Raw genomic sequence first — 18,295 nt, 5'->3', positions numbered from 1 at the left:
AGTTGGCAGAAATTCAACACTCATTCATGATAAAAATTCTCAGTGAACTATGAATGGAACTTATTCAACCTGATAGAGATCATCTACTAAAAATCTACAGCTGACTTCATACTTAGACATTATATTAGTATGTTATTCTTGAGTGCTTTCCCCCTGAGGACAAGGCAAGGATGTCTACTCTCACCAGTTCTATGCAGCATCGTAGTGGAGGTCCGACACAGAGAAATGAGAAAAGAAAAAGATAAAATGCATAAGATGGGAAAGGAAGAAGTAAAGCTATGTGTATTTGCAGATGACATGATCATGTATTAATACGTAGAAAACCCTGGAAGAATCTATTTTAAAAATGCACTATAGCTATTAGTGGATTGCAGGAAATCCACTGTAACTATTAGACTTCAGGAAGACAAGAAGGTGTGTTGGGGAAAATTTTAAGATGACTCCTAGTGACCCTTGCCCTTGTGTAATGTCCTCCCCTTGTGTGTGGGTGGAACTTGTGAATGTGATAGGACATCTCATGATTATGTTACGTTATTTGGCAAAGGGATTTTGTTGGTTTAATTAAGGTTGCTTCGAGTTAAGCAAAGGGGAGATTATCCAAGTAGACCTAACTTAATCACAGGAGCTCTTTAAATCTGGGGCTGGAAGTCAGTCAAAGCTGATTAGGAGCCATGATGCTAAGAAAGTAGTCTCTGAGTGTGGCTGGGTGTCTGTCACAGTTTGGGAAAAATCTCTTGGTCACAGTCATTTTCTGTGAATGTCAGAGTAGAAACAAGAAACTGGGGGACTTGCCATGGACACTTACCATCTGGTAAAGACATGTATTTCTGTGATAATAAGGCGGTTTTAATTTTAAAATTCCCCTTAAGTATGAGACTCTCCCCTCTGTACACATGAGCTTTATTTAGGGCTTTAGCACAGACTTAGCTCAGCTGCATGCCAGAGTGGTGGTGTAGCTCAGGGTGCCAGTTTGCTAAAGGGAGCCACATAGTCCTGTTAGCCTTGCAGTGAAACTTTCAGCTGATGAGGTGGCAGGAACACAAGCACACTGTGCATGATAGGAAAGGCCCAAGCAAGCCTTTTCTCTTTCTGTTGACGAGAAAAAAGAATGAGGCATAGATTTCAGTAGAAAACATTCGGTCTGAGAACTAGGAATAACTTGATGGAAAATTTTACATATTAGGATCCCCAGGCAAAGTAGTGATGTTGCTGTAACAGAGAAAGCGTACTACTTTCTGGCCATAATGGAGAGACTCAAATCCTTTTAAGCCCTCATTAAGATACTGCCTCATTGCTTGTATGTTTTCTTTTTATTAATGCAAATTACAATTGTTCAGTATTCCTTAACTTTTTTCCTTTGACAATTTTAGGCCTCCATTTCCTTGTTCTACGTTAAGACTGATAAATAGAATCCAAATAATAGCTTTTTTGCAAATGCATTTCACACTTTTTTCCTAGTGATTTCACATAACCTAATACTTACTCACATCACTGGGCATCTTGACACATGTATGACTGGGTAATTGTATTAAGCCGTATCTTCTTCTGCACACCCACCCCCACCTTCTTCCTTACACAGCTCAGTCCCAGTTCCAGACTGAAGAAACTGCCTCAGGGTCGCCCCGTGCCTCCTCTCGGACCTGAGACAAGAGTTTCTGTCGTCTGGGTGGAACGCTATGATGATATAGGTACTGTAAGAGGACTTTGTCCATAAATAAAATGACAACAGAATGACAAGGACTTGCTAAATGTCTGCAGGAGTGGGAGCATAGGCATGGTGTGGTGGCCAAGAGCTGGTTCTGGAGTTCAGCAAGCCTGGGTTTGCATCCAGCTCCACCACTCAGTTTCTTTAAGCCATGGATTACTCAGCTGTTAAATGGAGGCCATCATGGCGCTTTTTTCATAGCTGTGAAGATTTATGAGACTAGTAGATACAAAGCTTTTAGCTATTCATATTGGTATCACCATCGGTGGTTTGTTGCCAGTGGTTTGTTGGTAATCGTCATCCTGAGACCTCTGGAAGGGGGAAAGAGGTGCGTTGCTCTCCCGCTCTCCACGTGCCCAGCTGTCTAGTTTTAGTGTAAAGGTTGATTTGTTCTTAAGAGTTCTGCTATGAATAAGTTTCTTAGGATTTTCATGTAAGCAACATGAGAGCATTAGAAGTGCATGCTTTACCTAGAATCCCATCCAACCTAGAGTTTGTGGGAATGTGTGATAAATACTTTCCAACCAAGCCCTCAAAGACTGTAGAACATAATTCTCTAAGAACTTTCTGCTTTAGATGAAATTAGCTAAAATATGTCTTGGGGGAGAATTTTTTTATTTGTGGGCAATAATTAGGATTATATATTTTAGGATAGCACAGTTCATATATTTGTTGCCCATTTGTGTAAAGAGATTAGGAAATTAGATTTCTTATTATTTCTTGGGGAAAAATGAGGGAGATATTAATTGTAATGCTATTATTTTCTTCCAGAAAACTTTCCCCTCTCAGATCTGATGACAGAGATCAGTACTGGTGTGGAAACTACTGCAAACAGTAGCACTTCTCTGAGGTACATTCTTTTTATTTGCTTAAAGTTCATCAGAATGTCTATTTTTTATATACTAATTGCAGCTTAATAAAGAAATAATTATAATGAAACAAAAGGGTTGTAGGCATAAGAAATAAAAATAGAGAAAAAGAATCAAAGAAGTTTATACATAAATGCACAAGGTTATCAAATTAGCAAGGATTTTTTTAACCAGTGTGTTGAGGTAGGACTGACATACAAAAAGCTGTGCATATTTGATGTATACATGTGAAACCATCACCCCAATCTAAACATATCCGTCACCTCCAAAAGTTCTCTCCTGCCCACTTCTTCTTCTTATTAGTTCGTGATAAGGAAGATGTATGCTCTTAGCAAATTTTTAGGTATACAGTACAGTAATATTAACTTTAGCCATTGTGTTGTGCGGTTGATCTCTAGGACTTACTCATTCTGCATAACTGAAACTTTGTACCCTCTAATACCCCATTTCCCCCTCCCTCCAGCCCCTGGCAACCACCATTCTATCCTATGCTTCTGCAAGTTTGATTATTTTAGATTCATAATATAAATGGTATCATGTTGAATTTGTCTTTTTGTGCCTGGTTTATTTGATTTAGCATAATGTCCTCTAAGTTTATCCATACAGTTGCAGATGACAGGATTTCCTTGTCTTTTAAGGCTGAATGATATTCTATTGTGTGTATATACCACATTTTCTTTACCCATTTATCTGTCAGTAGATATTTAGGTTGCTTCCATGTCTTGGCTATTGTGAATAATGCTGTAGTAAAAATGGGAGTGCTGATACCTGTTTGAGGTCCTGATTTTGGTTCCTCTGGATATATATCCTGAAGTGGGACTGCTGGATCATATCATAATTCTATTTTTAATTTTTTGAGAAGCTGCCATACTGTTTTCCATGATGGCTGCACCAATTTACGTTCCCACCAACAGTGTACAAAGGTTCCCTTTTCTCCACATTCTCACCAACACTTGTTATCTTTCATTGTTTTAAAAAATGGCCATCCTAACTGGTATGAGGTGATATCTTATTGTGGTTTTGATTTGCATTTCTCTGATGATTAGTGATGTTGAGCACCTTAGTAGGGACTTCTAAATGATATAATTAGTTGGTATTTTACATTTATCTATAGCAAAAAGAAAAATGGAGACATAGAGGCAATTAGGTATTAATGAAGACCATGGCAATAGGGTGGCAATATTAGATAGAAATAATAGAGTTAAATTGGTCAAAGCAATCTGAATAAATAACAGTTAAAATATCCTAGTCTTATGAGCTATTTAATGGATAAATATTTTTAAGTAAAATGTAATACTAACTTTATTACATGTTAAAGTTTCTATTTTACCTGCCCATACACAGGAAGGATAAAAAGAGAATACTCTGATTCCAAGAATAGTAACACTGTATTTGTAGGGGCTTTATAGTTTTCAAGGCTTTTTGCTTCCTGGTGTTTGGTTTGTAACTCCAAGAGTTTCAGTTATCATCCCCAGTTTACCGGTGGGAAAAAATAAGCTTGTAGAGGTTATTCCTCAGCATCACACCTCCGGTCAGTGCAGGGGAAAGCGATCTGAAGCCGGGCCTGTCACTGCAAATGCTGACCTCATCTCTCACTTCACAGAGCTACCCTCAAACTTGATATTTTAACTCGAGGTTCCTTCTAATTACAGGATCTGATTCGAATTGCATGTAAGATGAATTTATTCTAGCATTGTTAGATTATTTTTGAAAGGATGTAAGCAGAAATGGTTTTCAAAAAACATAATTTTTGAAAAATTTCTAGAAGAGGTCAAGTCATTCTTAAAACTTCCACTTTTTTATGCTGAAGTATTTTAAAACAAATTACAGATTATCTTAACATTCTAAATACATCAGTATGCATCTCTAAAAAGAACACTTTTTAGATAGCTAAAGATAACATTATCACAGTAATAAATATATTCAAATTTCTCTATTTTCCCTAAAATACCTTTTGCAGTTGGTTTGTTCAAACCAGAATTCACTCCAGGACCACACATCTGGGGTTAATTCCTTAAATCTCTTTTAATATGGAATAGTCTTTTTTTCTTTTTTCTTCATGACACTGACTTGCTAAAGAGACTATAGGATAGTTGTCACGAAATAGACTTTTCTAGAACTAGTTTGGACAAGAACTTTACCTGTTCTATACTGTTTCTGTTGTTTTAATCTTTTTTAGGTCAAAGGTTGTAATACAATTCAACTGTAAAATTTGTATTTTATTGGTAGTTTTGCAAAGTTTAGAATTTGTTTGGGGGACAGAATTACTATAGGATTAATTGGTTTTTTTTTAATGTCTTGAAAGATTAACTCAGTTAATCTTTGGCTAAAATCACTTTACGTGTGTAGAAAGAAAGCTCATTGTGTTGCAGAAAAACCCCCAACACGTAGCATCGCAAGTATCATGAGCACTACTAGATAGGTTGCCTATCCCTGCCATGGGATGTGTAACTGACTCTTCCGTAAGTGCAGTTGCTGACCTTAGCATCTGCTGCCTGGTCAGAGGCTGTGAGGGCTTTGGCCCTGTCAAGATGTGGCCACTTACCACCTCAGCTGAGGAGGATACTTGTAGCTGGCTCAGAGGAATGGCCCTTCCAACCTCCTCTTCCCACTTTTGAAAAAAAAAAAATTATATCAGAGATTCCCATAATGGACCTAAGTGGTGTTCCTGCTTCTGGTCTGAGATACCAGCCTTGACCGTACTGGAATTCCCTGTGCTCTAGTCATGGGGAACACTTTTGTCCTCTACAAGAAGAGGGAACTAAGAGAAAGTCCCATAGCTGGTTGCTAGATTCTTAGCTCCCCACAATAAGAGTTCTCTGGTCTTTCCTTCCACCCCCCTGTCCCTAGTGGTTTTCTAAGCATATTTTTCAGCCCCTTTTTGTTAGCTTAAAAAGCTACCTGACCCCAGTAGTGGACATTTAGGGCCAAGTGTTACAGGAGGCAGCAACATGGGCTCCCAGAAAGAGGATTCTGAGCAGCCTGACCCCTTGACTTTTCTCAAACCACGGCCTGGCAATAGGTCCCCTTGGTGTGCTTATGCTACATATGGAAGCTTTTGACTCTTGTGTGTCTGGGGTAAAAAAAAATTTTCTTTTCTTCAGATCTACGACTCTTGAGAAAGAAGTTCCTGTCATATTCATCCACCCTTTAAACACTGGATTATTCCGGATAAAAATTCAAGGAGCCACTGGAAAATTTAACATGGTTATCCCTCTTGTGGACGGGATGATAGTCAGCAGACGTGCTCTTGGTAAGGTCTTTATGTGCGGCTGAAGGGTTAGAGTTTCTTTCTTTCTTTAACATTTTTATAAACCAAAAAGAAGTGAAAGTAAAGAAATGGTGATGTTAGTTAATAGGGTCCACATGTAGGAAATGCTCTGGCTCATGTTAAAAAGGGAAGTTCTACAAGTAGAACTTCGTAAACTATTGGTATTAGAAAATGAAGATAGATGTTTTATAATTCAGAGCAGGCAATGGCTTGTCAGACTAGATTTTGATACACTTTTTCTTTGTCAGTTTCTTCTGACAGTTTTATCTTAATGCTATGTCTCCCTCTCTGGGGATGGGAAGTTTTGCAAACTGAATGAAATAGTTTGAGTGTGCTGAGTTCACCTGAATACTGATAGTTCACCTGACTGACTGGTTGTTAACATTTATTTTCAAACTGTCTGTTTTCAAGGCTTTCTGGTGAGGCAGACTGTAATTAACATATGTAGAAGAAAGAGACTCGAGAGCGACTCCTACAGCCCACCACACGTCCGCCGGAAACAGAAAATCACCGACATTGTCAACAAGTACCGGAACAAGCAGTTAGAGCCAGAGTTTTATACTTCACTTTTCCAGGAGGTTGGGCTCAAGAACTGCAGTTCTTAGACCACTGTCTGTCTAGGACTATTGAACTTCAGTTTGGGGACTATGATATCAAAGCAAAACAGTTTGATAGGTGATCACTGTAAAAATAAAAACAAATCACTTCCTAAGAGCTTACTGTTTAATCACCAGAATAGAAGAAACACATTATAAACCCATTTGATAGAAGACTTTCGGCTTTCTAGTGAAATGGGCTCCCAGACACAATCATACTCCTGCTGGTAATGACGATATACATTTTAACCATAAACTTTCTTTTAAAAGTGACAATTTTAGTTAAATACAAGCCTTTTGAGGAGAAAGGCTTTTATGCATCTCAGTTAAACACACACATTGGTAGTATCAACAAATTTGCAAATTAGAAGTTGAAGATAGTTTTATACCTCACTTTTTAGGAGGTTGTATTCAGAATTAAAATCTGTCTCAGAATCTTTCAGGACATTTAAAGACTCGCGTTGCTAGCATGGAGGAGAAGGAACAAGTCTCAACCTTCTGCTCACTGGTAGGTCCATTTGTCATCCAGCTGTCACACCGACAAAAAGAAAAGAACATAAATGTTTTTTGCTCAGATAAGAAGACATTAAAATATTTCATATTTTTTCTCCACACTTCAAAAAGTTGTCATTCTCATCGCTGTGCAGATCTGTCTGAAGCCCCAGTTTCTGGATGACCTAAAATGGCATGGCCCTGTCCTTTAATGGGGATGCAAATGAAGTTTGTGGGGTTAACAGTTATAAGACAGTAGTGATACCTCCACTCTCTCCATTATTGTCCAGCTTGGTGACATAATGACCGGTTACACATTTATGACTCATTGATTAAATATCAAAAAATGTAAATTCACAATAGGGGTTGCAAAATTATTTGATTTCTTCCACTGTCTCTTATTTCAGGACCAAGCAGCAAACTGCAATAGTTTATGAAGGATTCTAATTTGAGGTTCAGAAAGTAGCCTCTCAACAATACTAATTCAGATCTCTCCCAGAGAGCTTGCTGGATTTCACCGTAATGTTTCATCAGCTGTTAGTACCCACCTCCTTGGGTGGCTCCTGTTAGAAATGGCTGTTGTCATGTTTTCTGGACTTTGCCAGCTGAAGACACAACAGATCCCTGCCAGGGTTTTGGAAATACTTCTGTTACCTCGCTGCTACTTTTCTGCCAGGGATAAAACTTTTGAGGTGGCCAGACCCCGAACATCCGTATAAGGATTCCTGTTATAGTGCTGCAGTATACACCGCTCATTTCTCCTATTCTTATATGCTTTGTTCTTTAGTAAGATTATTTTATGTTAAGAAAATAAGTGACATTTGAAGTCCAAAGAGTGATCATAGTTGTATAAGGGGTGTTTTCCCACTTGAACTCTGATGTCAGTAGATTTTGTAGGTCAGGGCTACAATGGTCTGTTTGATTTGATATTTTGGTAGTCTACTTAGGAGGCAGGGGATAGTGTAGGACCTAATTCCCTGTGCAGATAACTCTACTCCAAAAGTATGTATTTTGCCATCTATGAGCAAGAAATGTGAGCATAGCAGCTTCTGGTTTTAAGTTTGCCATCGCCTTTTCTTCGTGTTTGTTTTAAGCTCAGGTAAAGATAACCACCTCCTTCTATGACTCCAGTTTCCATTCAGGGTATGATATTATTCAATAATTGATTTTCTTTTTAAGCTGGGCAATAAATTGACATTTCCAGATGGCAGCATGGGAGAGGGGGGATGTGTGATAAAGATGTGTGATAAAGATGAGAAAATTCTACCCTGAAATTGGGTTAGTAGTTCAGCAGGAATAAGGTGAGGTTTAAAAACTTTCAAGGTAATTCCAGATTGACATTTCAAGAGGAATATGGGCCCTTGTTCTAGTTGGAGTGAACAAAGAAGGCTATAAATTGATGTGCAACTTATAACATTCCAGAGGTCAAAAATAACTGATGTAGATGTACTTCCTTGGTGTGATTCTCCAGATAAAACTTTTACTTCTGGCATAGTTTCAATGTCAGAAAAATGTATGGGATATGGGCTTTGTTGTTCTTTCGTTCGGTTTTATTTTTTGGCACTTTTTTTTATTTTTGTTGCTTTGGTTAGTTGACCACCCCTTTTGATTGCGTTTTTTGTTTTGGGGGCTTTGTTGTTTTTCCGGGGAGGGGGGGTTTTGCGGCCCTTGAGGCATGAAGCCCCCAGTGTGTACAGAGCCAATGGAGTATGGGATATGCATACCTTGCCAGGTGCTGGTTCCTTCTGCTCAAAATAGCATCTGCCCGAAAAGAGTGTGGTAAGAACCCTTGGACCTTTCACTAGTTTGGGTTTGAGTTCATGGTCACTAAATTCACCCAACTGCCTGTGTTAGAAATCACTCAGTAGAATAATGCTGGAGGAACATATTTAGTACCTAATAATAATCTTTAGTAGCCCACCTGATAAATGTGCTAGGATATGTTCAAAACCTTTTTGGGGAAGCCAGAACCACTTTTGTCTGTGGCTTGAACAGTTCAGTTGCTACGTCTGTGCCAGGTGCACCAGGGGGTGGATGAGTGTGGCGTTCTGTGAAGAGGAAAATGGAAAGTGTTACCCAAGAGACAGAGGCAGGTCACCTTCCTACTCCCATCTTAAGCTTTCCTCCTCCTCTCTGGCTGGGAACATTAAGGACAGTGAGGAGGGCTTTTACCTTTTTAACTCTTTCCTTGTTTACCAGCTCTACCTTTTGTCCAGGGCTTCTTCCTAAGACCCTCTCCTGTCCATTAGCCCTTAGAAAGGAATAATTACCTTGTGGGTGGATCCCCCTCCCCTGGCCACACACACACACACACACACACACACACACACACACACGCCATTTTCCTCCGTTTCCAGGTCCTGTATTTCAGGGCAGCCCATTCGCCTCTGGACTCATTTATAAATACAGAATACCTACACCTTTGGCTGGTAATGTCAGTTGCCTACAGGTTGTGTGTATGAAGCCTTCATGAACAGTTACTTTCTATATAACGCTGGGAAAGCATTTGTCAAGCTCTGCAGAGACTGGATTTTAGAGAGGCAGAGTCTTTAAGAGTATTTATTTCTTTTGGAAGGTGGAACTTTACCCAAAGTGGGAGTCAGCCTTGCTGAAAGACATATTTTGTGGTAGGTGGTAAGACACATATTGGAGGTAATTTGACACTCCTGCCAGCAGTAGTTCTCCATTCAGCATTTTAAAACCCATTCAGGTTATATCTTCCTAAAAAGAATTGATTTCTGTGTTTACGTGAAATGATCATTGGATTCAGATGGTCTGTTTTAAAGATTTCCAAGACAGCCTCTTCGCGAGATGGAGAGATTGGAGGTGATCCATCTGTACAATGTGGAATCAAACGGTGGGTTTCTCAGTAGCTAACGAAGCCATGTACTGTATAGTGTTTTTCTCAGAATATCAACTCCTGTTCTTCAGATGCTTTTCTTTTTTTAATGGAGAGGGAAAAGGTGTAATTTGGGATTCCACAGTGCCTTGCATATAGTAGGCGCCCAATAAATACTTGTTGAAACAAATCAAGTTTCCCAAGTCCTCGTCTCTTGCAGTGACCAAGACATCTTTCTCCTCTGAAGGGCTTGGCAGTTGTGGCTAAAAAATAAGCAGTATCATTATTTGCTTGAAATCATATATACAATTTGTATGAATTTCAGTATGTTGCCAAGACATGATCTTTTTCTTATTGTATTTTCTGTAAATATTTCTGGCACTGAACTGTAAAGTAAAGGCGAAATGTAAATATGAAGGTGCACCCGTGTCCCCTCGCCTCCTGTGTTTTATCTTCGTCGGTTAGGGAAGAAGGCCCAGAGATTTGTTTGTATTTATGCCAATCCTTTGTCCAGAAGAAACACATGGAATATTGAATGTAATACATTTAGTCAATTAAATTTTAAGGAGATTCTTATCTAATAACTTGGTGTATGCTTTTGGTTACAGGCTGGGGTTTGCCTCCTGCATGGGTGCTCTTAAGTTACCCTTTCCAGGGGATGTCTGCTTGGCTTCGGCTACCCTGCATAATTTAGATCTGTAGAGTTTCGTGAAATACTCAAAATTCGCTTAATTTTCAAAGAAAGTATTTGGCCTTCTATGCTGGAAGGAGCTCGTATAACGAAAACATTGCCCACAGAGGCTCGCCTTGAAAAGGCTGGGAATTGCTGAGGGGATGGATGGCTCTCTGTGTCTTGGGAACAAGGAAGCGCTAGCCATGCCTTCTGCCTGCGGAATATCAGCCCTGCCAGGGCTGGGCAGTCAGGAAAGAGGGGAGACGCAGAGAAGGTCACCCCTGCTCCCACTGTCCCTTGTGTAGGGTTGGCTGCAGAGGGTCCCATGGGGCCAGATTAGTGCCTAAATGCCCACATCACACATAGAGGGGTGGGTGGACCACTTGAGGAAACCAATGAGAACCATCATGGTACATGCCTCTGCCAAGAGCTGCCCCTCTGTCCTGGCACGGACTCAGAATGACGCTGTGTGCCAGCCCCTGAGCCATGTCTGGACCCTCCCCTCGGCGTGTGCACACCTGCTCTGCCTGCTCAGCGCAGGACCTCCAGCTGGGCCGGCGCGCAGCGGCTCTGTTTGGGTGTCCGGGAAGATTTCACAGCCGGAAAGTGTGTGTTCAAGCCTTTCTCAACTATGATGCTCCACCCTCTCTGACCTCAGCCCCTCCAGGACCCAACGCCAAGAAGTCGCCCCCGGCCCCAACCACCCACTCCCGATTTTGGTCTCTGGGCCTTGCATCCGGCGCAGCTTTCCTGCCTTCCTTGGATGCTCATTAATGCCATTTTCCCAGACTTTCGGGAACTCCTGCGTCCTGCAGCTGGGGTAGGCCTCCCTCAAAACAAAACCAAGCCCCAGCTCTCCCCTACTCTATTTTTCTCGATGGCTGGCCCTACATGCCCGTCTCCTTGGACTGGTGTCTTCCTACAGGGGTTCCTTCTACCCCGTGTCTCCCCCAAGATCTGCCACCACTACTGGTTCCGCCTGACTTTTCACCTGGTGCTCTTACACCAGGCGCTGCTGTGGTCTCAAAACCAAGTCTGTGTCAGAATCACCTTGCTTGCTCATCAGCGTGCTGAGTCCTGAGCCTCACTCCTGCCTCCGGAGATCTGACTGTGATCAGGGTGAGCCTAGGAGTTGTCATGCGTGGTGACCTTCCAGCCCCCACCCACCTGCTGGCAGTGACTGAGGCAGGCGGTCCAGGGAGTGGGCTCCCCGTGCGTGCCAGGCTCTCGACCTGGCCCCAGTTCTTCCCCCCAGGAGGCCCAGAGCCTCTTTCCTGTCATGGTCTGGCACATGGACGTTTACTAAATGCCTCATGAATGAATGAAGGACAGAGGTGAGGTGGGAGTGTTCTGCCCACTACAGAGAAAAAGGAACAAGGTTAATACCTTTGTAAGTTCCTCACTGAAAACCCTAATAAGGAGACGTACAGAAACTTGCAGATTAAATAATCATTTAGCGAGGGCCTACTATGCGTTGTGTTAGAAAGTTCTTAAGTGGCAGCCCAGTGACCCAACCCAGCCTGGCAGACAGGTTTTGTTAAGCCAATGATGTAGCAAGGTTTGCTCCAACACTTTAAATTGGAGGATTTTACATAAAAATCCAGACTTTTTGGCTCCCTTGGGAAAGTGGGGGGTTCTGGCAATACTGAACCCAAACGCCCCTCACAGCGGTTGGCTGCAGCTACTCCCGCTGCCTGCTTTAGGTGCGGCATACTCCGTCCAGTCCGCGCAGTCCCCAGCACTCCCAGAGCGTAGGTGTGGACACGTGCAGCTGGAATTACAGGACTGGGGGCCTGCTGGCTCCGGGAGGTATCTGTGACCTCAGATATGTCAACACCCACGCAGAGGGGTAATTTTTGTCACATCTTAATATTGTTCTAACTTACAGAATTATTTCCATCTTAGAAGAAAGAGGATCAGGGAAGTGTCACAAGAACCCGATAGCTGCTGAGCTGGGATTTAAACCCAAGCCTGCCTGTCTGGAGGCCTGGGTTTTTATTCTCAGCCAGACTGTCTCACTGCCTACCTCCCGCACATTCGTCCAAATGCACAGCTCTCCTTCCAGGTAGCCCCTGCGGGCTTTGCCCGAAGGACACTGTGACTTCCTGGTTGCATCACAGCTCAGTCACAATTGGGCTGAGAGCAGAGCGTGGTCCAGCCTACCAGGTCCCCAGGGGCAGCCCTGCCGGCCCAGCCCAGGCTGGCCTGGCCCAGCCACACGTGCACCATGAGGTACCCTTTGGTGCCGCTGGTGAACAATCTCATGTTTTCTTTCCTGGTTTTCTGGCTGTGCCTCCCTGTGGGTTTGCTGTTATTTTTGCTGATCGTCTGGCTACGCTTCTTACTTAGCCAAGGTGAGCTTCTTGCCTGTCTAGGCTGGGCTCCAATCCTGGAGCTGAGCAGGAGGCTGAATAGGCCAGAGTGTCCTGAATCAACCACAGAAAAGGGTTTTGTTCAGGCATTTTAAGTGCTGGCTCAGATATAAGCAGTGAACTCTTAAGAGACAAGGATGGGCTTGGTTGTTTAGGGTTTCTTAATCTAGAGTTCAAAAGTGAGTCCCCGAGTTTGACTGCAAAGCAATGGGTTTGCGTGTCTATAACACATATGATCTTTTGTACAAATTAGAAAGAGGTGGCTCTTCTGGGCAGATGAATTAGAAAAAGGTGTCACTTCCTGTGAATGCAGCTGGGGCACAAGGCTTTATGAGCAGAGCACGGGCTGGATTTCAGTCCTACTCACCCCGTGAGCTGGATGCTTTTGTGTAGTCAACATATTGGACAATGGGATACAGCAGCCTTAGGCATTTTTCGGGTACTCACAGACCGTACTGTTTCTACCTAGACCATACGTGGGAGGGGATCTGGCTTCTCTGAGACACAGGATCATGGAAGCCAACTGACATTCATGCTGACCTCAGCATACCACCGAGGGGAGCAAGAGCCAGGGCAAAGCCGGCCATGGGGACAGCTGGGGGCAGGTGGGCCAGGGCCTGGTCTGGCCATGTGGCAGGAGTGATTCTTCTGCCCCTTGGGTGTCCCGTCTCCCTGGGTGTCCCTTTCATTGAGAGCCCTCTTCCTGGGGACCACTTAGCCTCCCACCTCCTGCTCCTCAGCCCCATGACCTTTGGCCAGCTAGGCAGGGAGGGCGCTGAGCATGCAGCCAGCTCTGGTCAGACGTCACTGAGGCAGGGCGAGCAGTCCTCCCAGCTCCACTGGCCCTCTGGTCTCAAATGTAGGGGCCAGTAATTGTGTAATTATCGGGAGTTCCTGGCAAGAGCCTAGGAAGTCCTCTTGCTTCCAGAAAACGTTTGTTTCAAGTATATTTTCCTCATGTTCCCAGGGCAGACCACAGCCCTCCCTGAGGGGCACAGTTCTGGCATTGGGCCCAGCAGCCGGTGGGACACAGAACACTTGTTTGGGTACTGGCTATAAAAGTCTCCTTTCTGGGGTCTGGAAGACTTGGGTTCAGATTTCAGCTTTGCTTCTTAGTAGTTCATAATAATAGCTAAACTTTTTTGAAAACTGTGTACTAAGTCTTGTGCTAAACACTTGACATGCAGTATCTCATTTAATCCTCAAAATAACCTTGTGAAGTAATTCTTAGATTACAATTGAGGAAACCGAGGCTTGGGGAGGAGAAGCAATCTCCCAAGGTCACATACCTATGAAGTACTTAAGAGCCAACTGTCTCCCTTCAAATCCTGGCTCTGCCACCTACTATCTGTATGACTTTGGGCATGTCCTCTCTGAGCCTCAGTTTTCTCACCTGCAAAATGGAGGTGATAATCCTTTTAGGGTATGTATGAAAGGGCTTCCATGGGTCGATGCGTCTCAGGTGCTTGCAGGGCAGGGCACATAGCTCATGTACACACATGGCACGTGGTGGGCGCCTGTAGGCTGAGAAAATAATCCAGCCCATGTTGGTTTTATCAGTGTGGTAGGAAATGTCAGAGTGGCTTTGGGTGGCTTCTCCACAGCGGAGGGACACTTTACCTACCACCCAGGCCAAGGCCTAAGCATTGATCTCCAGGAATTCATTCTCCTTGGAGGCCCTGTTCCAAAACCATCCACAAGCTGCCCCAGCCTGACCCCTCCTCAGACTTTCTCCTGAGAGGCTGTTTACTCACTGGCCTTTCACATGGCATTTTGAAATAAGTACTGTGTTAATTTTGCAATAAAGAGAAACCATCCTGAAAGTGGGGTGTGCAATCCTCCCTCAGGGTCTCTGTGTTCTCGGAAGTCTCAGAATTATTGTGTGAGTTTTGCCCTTGTGCTGGGAACTGGCCCAAAGCCAGGGGCTGGCCTGCCAGGGTTTAGGGGCCTGGGGGCTCAGGACCCCCAGGCCGGTGGTTTTCTATTGCGTGGAGAATCTCTTGATTGGAGTCAGTTTGGCCTGGAGTCCAGTATGAAAAACAGATGGGGGTAGCTCTGCCACCTCCCCCTCATCCTCCTTGCCCCAAGCCCACTCCTGCCTGGCTCAGCAGGGCAGTTTCAGGGCCTGGAGGGAAGAGCGCTGAGCACGGAGTGCCCCACAGGGTGCACCTGCCCAGGTCAAAGGAGGAGCAGGTGGGGAGGAGAAGGGAGCTGCCTGGCACGGCTGGCACTGAGGGACTCTGGGAGAAGCTGGCCAGGGGGACAGTGCTGCTCTGGCCATGACATGGGGAGAGAGGATGGAGCCATGTACACCCTTCAAGAGGAACGTGCCCTGTTGCAAGTGTTTCCTTTTGCGATGCGAAAGGAGTTTGCAGAAGGAAGAAAGTAACCTCCCAAGGGACGGATTTGGGGCTGAAACAGAGGCATGGCACAACAGACCGTGCCTGTTGAGCGTCCTGCCCACTCCGCGTGGTGGGCCTTGGAGCAAGATGTTCAACTCAAAGCTGCCTTCAAATTCCCTCCGAACAAGTGCACCCACCGGAACTGTGGCGCAGGGAGGCCGGCTTTGAATCCAGTGCCGCCGCTCCCTGGCTGGGGGCCCGGACAAGTCATTTCTCCTTTCTGAGCCTTCCTCACCCGTAAAATATGAAAAATACTAGTAATTGCCTTTAGGAAGTTGTTAAAAGAATTAAATGAGCAAATGAATTGAAAACACTTAGCACATAGTATTACGTTAAAAAAAATAATCACTCTCTGCAAGTGAAGAACAATCACTTCAAGCCGTTGCACTGATGTGTAAGTCACGCTAACTGCCAACATTGTCGAACGCCTGTGCTCAGCCCGGCGCTGAGTTTTCCATGTCTTACTGCAGTTAACCCTCATCATAGAAGATGCTATTATTTTGTCCATTGCACAGATGAAGAAGTTGAGGCCCAGCCTTTCTTATCTCCTCTTGCTCTGCAATATGAGGGCTCTCGTTAGCCTTCTTTACTTCGCTGCAACCAGTGAAACGAGTTTTTTTTTAAAAGTTTAGTAAGTAAAATAATCTTCCCTATCTGCTTTCCTTTCTCCCCTTGACTTCCCAAGATAAGCCATGTTAGCAAACTCATGCACAAGCTTAATAACATGTAGGTTTTCAAAAAAACTGGGGGGGGGTCAGTATTTTTTTTTAAAAAAAAAAAAGATCCTACCATATACATTTCTCTGCAACTGGCTTGTAATATATTGTGGATATCCTGCAAGTCAAAAGATACAGTTATAGGCTGGGCGTGGTGGCTGACACTTGCAATCCCAGCACTTTGAGAGGCCACGGTAGGAGGATCACTTGCGGCCAGGAGTTCAGGACCAAACTGAGCAACATAGTGAAATCCCGTCCCTACATAAAATACAGAAAACCAGCCAGGTGTGGTGGCACGTGCCTGTAGTCCCAGCTACTTGGGAGGATGAGGCAGGAGCATCTCTTGAGCCCAGGAGTTTGAGGTGGCAGTGAGCTACGATGACACCACTGCACTCTATCCTGGGCAATAGGGTGAGAGCCTGTCATACGCACACACAGAAAGATGCGGGCATGACGCCATCATTGTAAGAGCTTCATGACAAGCCATAGGATGGGTGGACTAGGTCTCCCTGGGGTGTGACCGTGCCACAGTTTAGTCTACCAGACCTATGTGATGGACATGCAGTTTCCAGGTGTTCTGTTGTGTGTGTGTGTGTGCGTGTGTGTGTGTGACCACACAACAGTGCTGCCATGGAAATCATTGTCCCTCTCTACTCAGTCTATTTTTCGTAAATGAACTACTGGACGAATATGAATGAGTCAACGACTGTGTCTCCTCAGTGCCTCCTCCTGGACCACGACCTAAACAGCATGTCATTTGCTCACCTCTGGGGTCCTTCCCTCTAGTAGGTGGATATGGCCACTTTCCAAATCACAGGACAACCTTCCCTCTTGGTCCCTGGTCACCACGAAAGGTCCAGAAGTCTTCCTGAGGTCTCAGCGCTGGCCTGTATGACTCTGCCTCGGCCCACTGGCCTCAGGCAAGGCTTCAGGGATACCCCGGCCTGGCAGGGCACTCCCCCTGGGTCAGGCTAGGAGATGGGATGTGACCACCCCTGAGGCCTGGTCTTGTATCTCCACAGATTCAGAGGAAAATGACTCAGATCTGTACTTGGATTGGGAGCCCTGGAGCAAAGGCCTGGCCAAGTTTTGCTGGAAGGGGGCACTGCCTAGCCCGGAGGAGGAGTGGCTGTGCGGGTGAGCCTGCTCTGCCGGGTGAGCCCCTTCTCGGGGGCGGGGGTGGCAGGGGAGGCTCAGGGGCTGCCCGAAGCTGCTCTGTGGGAGGGCGGCTCCCTCCACCTTCTGCCTCATTGTGTGGGAGCCTTGCTTTGGCCCTGCTGGAGGACCAGCCACCTCTGCCATGAGGAGCCCATGCAAAGGTCCCCTATCCTCTACGACCTCGCCTCCTTACCGTCTTTGATGGGCTGTTCCCTCACCTCCAAGGGTTTGCTCTAGCGTCATTTTTGTCAGCAGGGCTCTCCCAGCTGCCCTATTTGATACTGCAACACCCCCACCCCCAACACACACCGTGCCCTTTGCTCTGCTCTACTTTTGCCGTGACACTCACCACCTAACACGCTGATCATGGAAGTATCTAAAGCCCAAAGCACTGCCTGGTGCTCCATACGTACTTGTAGAAGGAATGACATGATCACAATATTAATAATAACAATAACAGCTGATATTCAGTGGGGACTTGATAGGTACCAGGGCCTGTGCTAAGCATTTTTCTTTCACAAGCACATTTATGAAGCCTGAGAAAGAGGATGTTATTCTCGCCTCCATTTACAGATAAGAACCCTGGGTGTCAGGGCAGTTACTGTGCCCAGAGCAGCAGGGCTCTTGGACCCATGGAACAGCCAGGAGACTGGCCGTTCCAATGGGGTTAGATGCCTCTCTATGCCAATGGCCCCAAAATGTGTGTGTCTCACTCTAATCTTCTTTCTGAGCCCTGCTCTCTGCTTGACACCCTTTCATGTTACAGTGGAATTCTTGATTCTGTGGCTACCCAAGAAAGCAACACCCAGCACCACCACTGACCGATCCAGTTGCTTGAGCCACACACCCAGGGGGTCAGCCTCATGCCTTCCCCTCCCAACTGTAATCTCCGTCTCTCACATGCACGCTTCTGTCTGTCCCCACAGCCACCAGAGCCCGCCTTATTCTGAAGCTGGCTCGAGCAACATGTTCACTAACCCCCAGCCTGGAGCCCCTGCCTGAGTGGAGGGAGGAGGTGGGGACAAGAAGGAGGGTCCCTCACTTAACCTCGTGATTCTTAACCTTTCTGGATCGTGACCTTGACAGTTGAGGGCCCTTTCCCCAGAAAAACTCACGTACGTGCACTCAGAAATTTACGTGCGAGGCCAGCTTCAGGGTGTGTGACCTGCGGTCACACAAGGTCCCGGGTCGGAAGGGCCCCA

General features: G+C 44.9%; 2 protein-coding genes across 2 annotated transcripts in view; both read left to right on the top strand.

The window, feature by feature from the left end:
- The window catches only part of RALGAPB (Ral GTPase activating protein, beta subunit (non-catalytic)), a 96,129-nt gene extending 88,948 nt beyond the window's left edge, over positions 1-7,181 (top strand). The window contains exons 27-30 of the mRNA XM_012662804.1: positions 1,534-1,688; positions 2,477-2,555; positions 5,679-5,827; positions 6,257-7,181. Coding sequence (XP_012518258.1) covers positions 1,534-1,688; positions 2,477-2,555; positions 5,679-5,827; positions 6,257-6,450 — 577 coding nt within the window. The 3' untranslated portion in view covers positions 6,451-7,181. The remainder of the gene's footprint in view (positions 1-1,533; positions 1,689-2,476; positions 2,556-5,678; positions 5,828-6,256) is intronic.
- A 5,443-nt stretch (positions 7,182-12,624) lies between these two features.
- ADIG (adipogenin) lies at positions 12,625-18,095 on the top strand. The gene is made up of 3 exons (XM_012662803.1): positions 12,625-12,799; positions 16,958-17,072; positions 18,020-18,095. Exons 1-3 carry the CDS (start codon positions 12,673-12,675, stop codon positions 18,093-18,095), a joined length of 318 nt encoding a protein of 105 aa, XP_012518257.1. The 5' UTR covers positions 12,625-12,672.
- The last annotated feature ends 200 nt before the right edge of the window (positions 18,096-18,295 follow it).

The sequence above is a fragment of the Propithecus coquereli genome, unplaced genomic scaffold (assembly GCF_000956105.1).
Source record: "Propithecus coquereli isolate 6110/MARCELLA unplaced genomic scaffold, Pcoq_1.0 Scaffold780, whole genome shotgun sequence".
Taxonomy (NCBI): Eukaryota; Metazoa; Chordata; class Mammalia; order Primates; family Indriidae; genus Propithecus; species Propithecus coquereli.
Note: the sequence above shows the minus strand (reverse complement) of the source record. Positions and strands in the feature narration are given on the sequence as shown.